Below are 12,658 nucleotides of genomic sequence, written 5' to 3'. Positions count from 1 at the left end.
GTAGAAATGCGAGTCTGTGGCAACTTTGCCTCTCATATATGTAAGTGCAGCTTCTGCATCACCCTCAAGTAAAATTTCTCGGCGTCTTGAATCTAACTTGTTGTACAAGTCCTTCATAATAAACCCGACATTCTTAAAACCTCCTGATCTATCAACAATGTATTCATATGTATGACAAGGCTTAACAGACACTCTCTGCATAGATGTGGCCAATGCTAAATGATGATCTTCAACTGATCTGTGTGATCAAAGAAGATGCGACTCATGTGCTTGTGCAAGCTGATGTGAGTGGTTCGTTATGAAATCATCAACAATATAAGCATTAATATTCGAACGGTACCTTACTTTGAACAAGCATGGACAATTGAATCTTGTTTCTTTCTTTGACTTGCGAACTCTTTTCATGTTACTTATGTACTCTTCTCTTCTTTTCCCTTGAGAAGAACAAACCAACCGCAATAAAGTGACTCTCCCTGTTATGCGTATACTTAATCTCTTGTAGTCGCTTTTAACATCAAAACCCATGGCCTTTGCATAAGAATTGTAAAAGGACTCAGCTTCCTCTACAGTCTTAAACTCCTGGCCTTTAAGATCTTCTGTAGACAACTTATCATACCGAACTCCCTTATATTGCATTTCATTACAGTCACTTCCATTTATCGAACTTTGGGACACCAAACCAATATCAGATATTGAAGGTTCATACGATCCATCCATGCCTGAAACAAAGAAAATATTACCCAAATATTAACAAACCATAATCAGTTGCTCATCCATCCATTACTCATCAGCTTTTCCCTTTTTGACTAATCCACTCAACATTCCTCACTTCTTCATGTAAATAGAAGCTACACATTTTCTAACTCACTCAGCTTACAATGCTGAAACCATCAAAAACATTTTTTTTTATACAAAGCAATCTATTGAACCACGAACAGTACAAGGAAAACCAGAAACACACTCTAAACCTTACATACAAGGTGGAATACGTGTAGTAAATGTGCAGTAAATAATCGCGGTGAGCTCTTCAATGTGTCATACTAACTTGTGTAGTATGACACATTCAAGAGCCATTGTAGCAGTTTCAACCCGAAGTCGATGTGGGCCAAGACCAACAAAGATTGACCCAGCTTTTATCAATTCATATACCTCTTTCTCCGTGAAGTCTGAAGCAAGAACACACCAAAATAAATCCGCAACGATGAACTTCCATATGTATCTCAGAATTGAACAATGCAAAATGTATATCTTATATGGTATATTAATTAGGCAAATGAGACAGGCAAGCAATATTTTGAATTTATAAGCATCAAAACCTACTGGCAGTGAACACACAAAATTGTATATTTAGACCATAAGCACTTTCTCCAACTTTAGTTACATTCCTTAACCAAACAAAGGTAAAATACTCTAACCTGGGACACACTCTAAGCTCCTTAAGATGACTTGTTCCGAAGAGATGGGAAAAACACAGATTTACTCACTCAATGACCCTCAAATTCACCAAAACACCAATTAATTAATTGCTGTATATAATTAATATGCAACTAAAGTAAATGACAGTAAGTAAATCTAGCATATGATAGGAACTGGCCCTTTCTAGTCCAAACATAACCAAACTACTTGACTATCTTTCTGATGAACCCATTACACAAATATAGTACAATATATATTTATTAGTATATTTAAGAAGAAATACCAAATTGATAATAATAACTAACACCATTCACAGAGACCAACTTATGTGCTAGCCATAGTGCCATGCTTGGTTAGAGAGGAATTCTCTTCTATAGAAGCCAAGCAGTGAGCCTCTTACAAGAACAGTATAGTGCTGTAAGAACCTAGTAGAATTTGGAAGTGTGTTTATTTGTTTGTCAAAGAACAAATAAACACAAAGATGAAACAAGTTACAGTTCCTGAGGCACTGTTTACACCTGTAGCAGTCTATTAGTCAAGGTATTCTGGCTCTTGTACTTTTATTTTTTGGTTTTGACAGTTAACAAATCTTGATTAAAAATACAAATTGAATGTGTTACAGGCATGGTTACCTAGTCTCTTTCTCTAGTTGCCAAACGTTAAACTAATTCTATTCTTTCAAGTATGGTTCATCAATGAAAACCCTTCCAAAAACACCAATTTATTACCTTAGTTTTTCTAGCAAACTGAAATAGGCCTAATCAATTACAAACAAATTCGTAGAGTTATCGGGCATGAGGGCAAATACATGAGGGCCAGTTATCAGGCATTCGAACATAGGCTTTCAAGATCTTCAAACTCTATAGTCTAATCTTCAACTGGAATCGGTGCTCAAACATAAAATAAGGGACATTCAACATAAAACCCTAAAGCCATCATCTAGATGATAATGGTACAACATACAACTACAGAGTCTTATAATCGCATCTAGATGATAAGGATTCTACGTACCTGAGTGCAAACAATGAAACCAGGATTCTACGTAGTACATACTTGTTTTCTCGCTTTGTACAAGAACAAAACTGGACAGTTTCTTTCTTCCTCTTTTCCTCGTCTTCTCCTCTTTTTCAATTTAGGGTTCTTTTTTTTTTTTTTTTTAATGTAGATATGTAATTCAGAATTTTGAAAAAGAAAAAAAAATGTTTATACAGGCTACCTGGTAAGTAGGTCACCACTATTGAATATTCCTGACCATTAGATATATTCAACTTTTAATTAAATCCAACGGTCTAAGATATTCAAAAAACTTGATGTATGGATATGTCAACATATACTAGAATTTTCCAATTATTATACCTAAAGGAAAAAAAAAACAACTTTTAAGATTACATACTGTGCATGCTTCTTTTTCTTCCACTCTTTCAAAATTAGCTCTCTAAGATAACCGGTGTTCATTTTTACTGATCGTCCCATCCGCCAACTAGATGAAAACACGGAAACACGTCTCCTAAAGCCCTCGTCTCTTTGGAATTTTTTGTTTTGTTGAGGGCACCTATTTCGTTCCTTTCCTACAAATCAAAAGAATTACACAAAATCAGAGATTCTAATAAACTTAAAAAGAAAATGCAATCAAATATATTTAAGTTTTTCTTCTTATTTATTCTTCTATTTTTACTGTTCAGTTTGGGCTCCTTCTTTCTCTTTTTCCTTTCGAACTTCTACCATCACTTCTTTCGCAACAATTATCCTTACTATGTTATCGAGATGTTCTTCCTCTTCTTGATTCCCACCTTCTGGTTGTTCAGGTTATTCTCGGCTTTCTTCTGGTTGTTCAGGTTGACATCACCCTCTCCGTCGAATGTCTCATACTGGCTGCATAATATGTTTCCTCTCCCACGCTTGGTCCAAAGTTTGGAGTTTCATCCTCAACTTCATCTTGGGTTGGGGGGGGGGGCACTTTGGGCGTAAAAGGAACTATCTGAAGCTGTCTTTGTGGTGGAAGGACCTCTCCCTTTTCCTTTCCAAGGATGATGTACAAAGTCTTGATGAGGTTATTTTTGGCCCTCTTTCCACTCTCCAGATCTTTAATCCTCTCATCAGCAACCTTTAGCTTGGGCCATAGATCTCAGTTCTGTACATTCAGTTCCTCATTTTCTTTGGCAAGCCTTCCTAGCTTTGCCTCCATTTCTTTGGTGGGATTTGTCTCACCAATGGCTGCCTCCATCTCACTGGTGAGTTCTTTGATATTCCCTGTTAGCCTTTCATTTTGTTCCTCTTTTGCTTGGCTTGTCTGGGGCACCTCCAAATAATAGAACCAAAACCTATAAGTTATTTGGCCCTAATACTGTGTCTATTGGGGGGAAACAGAAAAGCTCCTTATTCAATGATTCACAAGCCAATGTATTAAATAAACACACAAAAATCAGTTTTTACTTCAAAGGCCTAATTTAAGTTCTAACTGAACCAGGGTCAAGACATTATTGGGGGCCAATATTGTTTCTATTGCCCCCCAATAATTGGCAGTAGACAAGCTGAGTATAAGATACTTACCCAGTTTTCAAAGCTTGGAGTGTCCTGCTCCTCAACACCCAGCTCGAGGTCTTCCAGTCCAAGTTTCGCAGACCATGGTCCAGCTTTTATTAGATCCTGTTACATTTAATAAGTTAGTTCGATGTAGTAATGAGATATGTAGATGCATGTAATGTTTTTGTGTTTTGCTTACCACGACCAAGTTCTTAGTCCTGTACAGCTGATCCAGGTTAAATATTTCCTTTATCAACCATCGGATGAATCATGGAGTTTCCTGCTGTTTTCCAGGTATCCAGGTCTTCGCCTTGGTCTTCTCAAGGAACCAGTAGTAGTTGAGAAGAAGGCATCCATTCATTGTAGTTGGACGGTTTCTCCTATACTTTTGTAGCCCTTCCATTAAGAAGTCCAGAATTAACTTTGGCCAGTTGTACTTGTTTATGGTCCCAATGTGTTCACATACGGTGACCATATCCCATGTAATATGAGTTCCAGTTCTGCTGAAGAAGAATGTGCTGAATAGATACGTGATCATCATCACGACTATCTTTCGGGCGTCTTTCTGTTTGACCAGCTTTGTCAACTTAGTTACTAGTTTCGATTCCACCTCTGTTCAGAGGACAACCTGCTTCTTTAAAGGGTTGCCAAATATTGGGGAGTCTTCCATCTCATCCCTCACCACCCTCTTGTTCACATTGAATACCTTTCCCTCAGCCGGAAGGTGAAACAAAGTCGTGATGTCCTCCTCTGTTATTTCCACAGCAACACCACCAAACTTCCACTTGTTATCTGTGCGGTCAAAGTGCCTCATGATTATCTCCAGGTCCGCTTCATGCTTGTGGAGATGGATCTTGGTTATCTTGTCTTGCCAGAATGGTTCGATCATTTCACCAAAATATGTGCCCCTCAATATTTCATTTGTTTCTTCCGGTATTCTCTCCTTGTGTGCACCTACCACTCTCCAGAAGGAACTGAGTGTGCACTTCTGCTGCTTCCACTCAATCTCTGTTTTTTGGACCTTTTTCTTCTGCACTTCCTTCCTATTTGTCCCTTTCCTAGGCTTCTTTACTTTACTCATCTTCGATTTAACATTTCTCCTCTTGTTTGTTTCTTGTTCTTTTGAATCCTCTTCCTCTTAAACTGTTTTCCTTTTCGGCTGTTGTTTTGATTACAAACCTCTTCGTTATCTGTTCGCCTTCTGATTCTTATTCTTCTTCAATTGATTCTTCTGAATCTTCATTGACGTCTTCTTCTGCAGATTCTTCATCAGAAACCTCATCTGCCTGTTGCCGCTTCCTCTTTGTAATTTCATCTTCTTCTTTTTTGCAGTGGCTGGTCAAATATTGTCTCAGTTCCTTGATCGGAACTCTCTGAAGTCCGGACATCTTCAGAGTCACTCATCAGGGTGAATTTCGGTCTAGCCATTCTGCGCAGAAACAAAACCAAAATGATCATTTTAAAATCAACAAGAGAAGATTTCTAACCCCTAATAAAGACATTATTGGGAGGTAATAATGTGTCTACTGCCCCCCAATATACCATAAAAAATTGTACCACTTTTTAGGATTGACAGAGTATTGCACTTTATCAGAAACAAAACCAAAATGATCATTTTATAATCAATAAGAGAATATTACTGACCCCTAATAAAGACATTTTTGGGTGGCAATAATGTGTCTACTGCCGACCAATAGACCATAAAAAATTGCACCACTTCCTAAGATTCACAGAGTATTGCACTTCATTACACACAAAACAACAGATAACTTCTCATATCCCCACATTATTGGGGGCAATAATGTGTCTATTGCCCCCAAACCAACAAAAACCACATGATTCCAATCATTTACAAACTACTGCTATTTAACAAACACAAAAAACAGAATACATTTCAAAGCCCTAATTACATGTAATTTATGAACCACAATCAAAACAATACTGGGAGCCAATAATCTGTCTATTGCCCCCCAGTAGACCAACAAAAAAAACACTCAATTTACATTGGAATAGCATATTAGTGCACTTTAATGAACAGAGCAGTGATCATTGGCCCCCAATACAAAGTCGACTGGGGGTCAATAATGTTATATCTTTTATGGTTAGGACTCCACAGTAGGCTTTCAATTAGTCTGTATTTTCACTCAATTAACAGTTTATAATCAAAAAACAACTTTCATAACAGTATTTCACAAGTATGAACCAAAAACCCTAGATTTCACAGATTTCGCACATGCAAAGTCAGTATCACAAATTTCACATATATGAACCAAAATGAAGCTATTAACAAGTTTAGATCGAAGATTTATGTAATAGATTCCGCAGAAAACATGAAAATCTGGAAAAAGGAGTCGGAAATTGAGTTTTTACCTGTTTCGATATCTCCGAAGCCGGAAAAAGGGAGAACCGTTGCTGGACCTTGAAGCGTAGTCGCCGTCGAACGGTGACTATCGAGGTGAGAGAGAGAGAGAGAGAGAGAGAGAGAGAGAATCCGATATGGAGGGAGGAAGAGTTTTGAATCGGTTTGACGTTTGAGAGAGAGAGAGAGAGAGATAACTAACGAGTCGTGCGGTAGTGGGTAGTGTCACTACTGTAATTTTTTTTTTTTTTTCGGAGCCTATAATAGTCGTCACATTGTTGAATTGGGTAAGTGGGCACAAACAGTTAAAGGTGGAGTGATTGCGGAATATTGGGCCATAATTAGGTAACTGGTCACAGCCCCAATTTTCAAGCCATACACATGGACAACTTTGGGTGACGTGGAGCCCGTGTCGTCGTGAGGCATGCATACATGGGTAACTCGGAGCCCAGAATAGTCGTCACCTTGTTGAATTGGGTAAGTGGGCACAAACAGTTGAAGGTGGAGTGATTGAGGAAATATTGGGCTATAATTGGGTAACTGATCACGGCCCCAATTTTCAAGCCATATTTAAGGACAACTTTGGATGACGTGGAGCCCGTGTGGTCGTGAGGCATGCACACATGAGTAACTTGCTCTGATACCATGATTAAGTAATTTAGGATTCGCATCTAAAACCAACTGGCAATAGATAGAGTGACCTAAATCCTTATAAACCTATAAGCAAAGTCTCATTTTTTCCATGTTGGATGCATATATTCTGAACAAAGAGGAATAGAACAAATGAGATAGCCGACAGTGGCAAAACTACTAAGGCACGCCATGCCCCAGCTCAATTTTTTGTTGAACTCTAAATATGGTTCTGCTGCGGCTCTCTGTATATACAAGATGGCTATACAACTCCTTAATTGTTATTCGATTTTGTCCAATATACATATACAACATACCTTCAAGAGTTCAAGTCATTTATCTTCATTGCTTCTCCTTTTTACATTTATAAATGCAAGTAAATTATTTTATGCGTTTAGCTCGCTAGAGTTCTGTTGCATGCACATAATATTGATTCAATTAGCTTCATATAACTACAAAGAGTTCTTATTAACATGAAAGTGGTTAACAAAATTAAATTTTTGAAGAACTAAAATAGAGCGTTTGAATATAATTTGTTTTTAATATGTGTAATTTTCTTTTTTTAAATGCCTCACCTATGTTAAACTTTTAACTTCGCTCTAGATTGGCGATGACACTGACATGAAAAGATCGCGAAAAAATTCTCTCGTACAAAACCCTACATCAGACGTGAATTGTGCACACTACATCGATCCTATTTGGTTAGATTTCTCCCCCGAAAGCTTTTAGGCTCTCAGAATTTTGGTTTGAGAGTCTCTCTATTCTAAATTGCTTTTAAAAGATGAAACAATCTTCCCCATTTTCTCACCCAAAAAAAAAAAAAGTTAAAACGAACCATCAGCTAATACATTAATTATTCTAACATGACCCTGCAGTCAAGGGCATTTAATTATATTTGCATGAGTTGTTGAGCTGCGTGGTCTCCATTGTCCTTATTAAAAAAAAACTAGGTTGTTTGCCTCGCTTTGTTTGAAGCCTGTTTCCTCTATATATCTTCCTTCATTTACCAAAAATAGAAAAAAACTCAGCTCTTACTCGCTTCCTAGTTGAGCGAACAAGAGAAAAAAGGATGAACTGCGGAGAAAGCAAGGTTGTGTGTGTGACGGGAGCATCTGGTTACATAGCATCATGGCTGGTGAAGCTCTTGTTGCAACGAGGTTATACTGTCAAAGCCACGGTTCGGGACCCAGGTTTGTTCCATCACTTCTCTTTTCTGTCTTCCTTCCCGTTTTGTTTTCAACTTTTAATCCATTTAACTTGCTCAATTTAGCCAGTTCTTTCACTAATCTTCAGATTAAATATCTGGGTTTTAGTTTTCACTCTTAATATTAAGCAAGTTCTGTTTTTACATGCTCCAGACGATCAAAAGAAAACAGAACACCTACTCTCACTTGATGGAGCAAAGGAAAGGCTTCATTTGTTCAAAGCAGACTTGTTAGAAGAAGGGTCTTTTGATACGGCAATTCATGGATGTGAATGTCTTTTCCATACGGCGTCCCCTGTCCTACTCTCAGTCTCATCAACTAATCCGCAGGTTCATCTCTTACTTTACATTCTTCAAAACGTTTACCAAGTTTTGTTTGTCGCATCTTAAGCCAACAGTTTATGAAATTCAGTTCTATTTGATACTCTGCCAAGCGTTATTGATGCAGCTTGATTTTACCAGCAAAATCTAGATCAATGCACTATAATGTTGCTAGCTCTTAATCGTTGTCAGGCAGAATTAATTGACCCTGCTTTGAAGGGAACGCTTAATGTCCTTGGATCGTGTGTGAAGGTTCAGTCTATCAAAAGGGTGGTTATAACATCCTCTATAGCAGCAGTTGGATATAATGGAAAACCTCTTACTGCTGATGTAATAATCGATGAATCTTGGTTTTCAGATCCTGCATTTTGTGAAAAAACGAAGGTTTGTGTGTAAATGGTTTTTGTGGTTGCCTAGCATACCGTGCTATAACTTGATACGAATTCGATCTCAATGCCTTCAAGCCATAAAAACTATGTGTATTGTATTTACTGAGAGATTGGTTTTCATCAGCTTTGGTATATGCTTTCAAAGACATTAGCTGAGGAAGCTGCTTGGAAGTTTGCAAAGGAGAAAGGAATTGATATTATTACAATAAATCCAGGATGGGTGATCGGCCCTCTTTTACAGCCAACTCTGAACTTTAGTGATGAAATAGTTCTGAAACTCGTAAATGGTACTTTTATTGAAAATATTGCATTACTTAGATCTGAGCACATGTTTTTTTTTTTTTTTTTTTAATATTTTTTATCATTTTATCTATCATGGGGAGAATTAAAGTCACTGATGATCTGCTAGAACTTCCACATTTTCTATAACAGAGCTTGCATTTGAACCCTTGCCTTGACGGCCCTATATATATAATTGATCTCAGTACTACCAGTCATTTTATATTGAGTGAGCACACCTTGAATAATGGTTATTCTTGAGCACATCCTTTAGAGTGTTGTCATTAGTGTCATTGGAATAATCATTTTATCATCAATTTGCGATTCTTATGCGCTTATAACTACTATACTGAAATGCTGCTTCCACATTCACAATATAATCATTTGCATGATTATATACGGATATTTCTGCTGAAAAGGGGGTGGGGAGTCAGGTTGAGGGATGTAATGTTTGAAAATTTCTTTCACACAATATGTCATATTGCCAAATTGTCATTCGGTCATTCCTATGTTGCCTGGTAGCTTTGTGTTATAACTTAAAGTGGAAGTTAGTTTGCACTTCAGCTTGATACCCGTCTTAAACGATCTGCCAAGAAATTATTGTTCCTCATAATAGTCTAATTGATGCAGGGACTGAAAAGTTTCCCAACAAAACTTACGGATTTGTTGATGTTAGAGATGTTGCTAATGCCCATATTCTAGCCTTTGAAAACCTATCAGCTAGTGGACGTTATTGTTTAGTTGGAAGCGTAAAACACTGTTCAGAGGTTGTGAAAATGTTGCTCGAGATCTCCCCTGCTCTCAATCTTCCAGATAAGTAAGTTGCTAGTATAATCAAATTGTGACATGCCATTCCTCCATGTGTTTTAGAGGTAGTCATAAGAATAATGCAGGTTTACTTGGTCATTAATGGTACATTTCTGCTAGAACTTTCCCTCTTGCATAGTCGGTATGTGCTTACAAGGATACACAATGCATGTTACTTCTGGCATGAGTGAGAGTACCTATTAAACGTAAATTTGGACAATAATTGTTTTAAGCCTACATTATTTGTTTTTTTAAGAGAAGGGGAGGGAGTTTATTTGGTCAAGTTAATATTTGTAAATAGATCTTTTCTATATCCCTGCCTTTTCACCTTGTTGTGTTTTCAGTACTTTCTAAAAGTACATGTTATGTTCAGTATAGTCCGGTAATGTAAATACTTACATAATTGCCGATACATAATATTGGGACTTCACAATCTAGTCTCTATTTTTGACAGATGTGCAGATGACGAGCCTTTCTCACCAAATTACCAGGTGTCCAAGGAACGAGCCCAAACTTTGGGGGTAAAGTATATTCCGCTTGAAGTGTCTCTGAAGGATACAGTTGAAAGTTTGAAGGACATGAACTTCTTCTAATTGTGGAACTCATTCGCAAGTCATCAGGAAACAGTTAAAATTGATAGTATGTGTAGCCTTGTGTGACTTACAGCTTGTAGTGATGATTTGCGCATAAGTGTACCATAATGGTGCTTTGTATCATTTGCAAAAACTTCAACTTATCTGAAAGTATATGGGAATAATATGTTGATTATATTCATCTATCAATGAGGTTTATATGATATTATGTCCATGTACATACAAGGAAAAGTACTCGATTCTAATCCAACTATCCAAGTCTACTATAGCACTAATGCTGATTGATACACAAATTTTAGTTGATATTGTTCGTGTCTGTTGGAGCACAATTTCTCCAAGGTCCGGAGGAATCAACTACACAATGAAAAGGACAATCAAAATCTCTTCAGTGATTGGGCACCGGTGTGGTATCAGTCAAAGGGGCTCCGACGATCAAGTCAATAATATTCTCAACTATGTAGTAGACTAGTCGGTCAAGAAGTGTAGCTTACCTTGTGATGGAGAAAAATGATGCTTCTATATGAGAGATGACGGAGAGTTTGGAGGCATGCAATTCTAATCTGCTAGCCTTTGGATCCAAGCTTGGCTTCAACAATATCTCACATATTTTACTGCATAGTTAGGCGTGATTGCCTGCTTATGGCTAGGCGGAGTCACTGGGAGCGAGCCACCACATGCTCGAACCCATAAGAGGTCCGTACATTAGTTGTGATGACGAGGTTGGGCGGGATCTGTGCGCCGTAGGATGAGGTTTTCCGGTATCATAATTCATGGGTTGGAAATTGGAAACGAATCATAGAGATGATGGAGAGGGTATTTGATTTCAACGAAGAGTGATGTGGTGAAGGAAAGTGAGAGAGTATTCTGTAAATGGAGTTTGATTGGGAACCGAGAGAGAGAGAGAGTGTGCGTGTGAGTGTCCCTAAGCGCCGCCTACCTTCTGTGCGACGCCGCTAAGCATCGCCACTCCCTACCATGTGGCAAGGAAATAATCTCGTCTGGAATTGTCTAGGCATCACCAACAAAGAATCACAGCGAGCACTGATTGATAAAGGTCCATGCAAAACGCCCTCAACTCATCTTTCTCTCTGAAACCCTAGCGCAAGGAAAACTAATTGACTCTCTTACGGTCAGACCACAACTACAATCATGGGCAAAGGGCACATACACCATTCGTGACAAAATACCCTCAAAAGGCACATATAAGCGTGTCCAGCTATCATAGCAACGCTGCAGCCACTGTTATCAGGGTCAGTGCGCTGTAGGCCAGTTGCTTTCGACTTCTCTGCCTCATATTCATTTGTTCGTGGCTTCTTTACAATTCTAATATTGTGGGGACCACCAATCTAATGGTGGGTTGAATTGGAATTGACTTCAGCTTTCAAACATAAAAAGAGAAAATGTTTAATAATCCTTTTATAATCCATGATATAAAATTCAGCTTCTGGAATTTATACTTTCTTCATACCTCATATTAAGGGAAAAATTACATTGTTCAATCGTACATATTACAAGCTGTCAACCCCAGTGAGGTTTAATACCTTAAAGAGTACATACAACAATCTAATGTCTATACAAAACACTGCACTTCAAACTTCACAAAATATTCTCTGAAATTTTCAACTGTGAACTTGCATGATGATCGAGTAGCTATCACCAAATAAACACAAGAGATCAGGGGTTAAACACCAAAAACATAAACACATTAAGCACAAGTGATAGTAACCGAGAGGCATGGATCCAAACAAATAGCTAAATTCGAAGAAACTGCTAGTATTAACATACCTTACTCGACCTTTTAAAAAATCTTCACAAACATTTAAAATTACCAACAGCTACCAAAAAATTAAGTGCAGCATCTGTTCTGTCACAAAAAAAACAAGTATTAAACAGAGCATCTGTTATGTCTAAGTAAGACACACGAAATAGATTCAAGAGAAAGTGAATGGCATAATATTACTATAAGGCATATAAGATGAGTGGCAAATATCCACAACCAATATGCAGAATTCCATGTTAAAGCATCTTATGTCTATAGTCCATTGAAATATCAACACTTGAATAGAAAATGGACTTAACAGATGGGTGCACATTTTAGCGTAAAACCAAAGAACAAAATAACAATTTTACCGTGTAA

The 12,658-nt window shown here is 37.7% G+C and overlaps 1 protein-coding gene across 2 annotated transcripts; it reads left to right on the top strand.

Moving 5' to 3' along the window:
- Positions 1-7,951: 7,951 nt before the first annotated feature.
- LOC112192060 (phenylacetaldehyde reductase) lies at positions 7,952-10,671 on the top strand. Of its 2 annotated transcripts, none has more exons than XM_024331588.2 (6): positions 7,952-8,118; positions 8,287-8,462; positions 8,706-8,837; positions 8,967-9,129; positions 9,752-9,938; positions 10,383-10,671. In XM_024331588.2, exons 1-6 carry the CDS (start codon positions 7,998-8,000, stop codon positions 10,519-10,521), a joined length of 918 nt encoding a protein of 305 aa, XP_024187356.1. In that variant the 5' UTR covers positions 7,952-7,997; the 3' UTR covers positions 10,522-10,671. The 2 variants fall into 2 exon arrangements, with proteins under 2 accessions (XP_024187356.1, XP_024187351.1); XM_024331583.2 differs by having other exon boundaries at positions 8,646-8,837.
- The last annotated feature ends 1,987 nt before the right edge of the window (positions 10,672-12,658 follow it).

This window comes from Rosa chinensis, chromosome 1 (genome assembly GCF_002994745.2).
Source record: "Rosa chinensis cultivar Old Blush chromosome 1, RchiOBHm-V2, whole genome shotgun sequence".
Taxonomy (NCBI): Eukaryota; Viridiplantae; Streptophyta; class Magnoliopsida; order Rosales; family Rosaceae; genus Rosa; species Rosa chinensis.
This window is presented reverse-complemented; position numbering and strand designations above follow the sequence as displayed.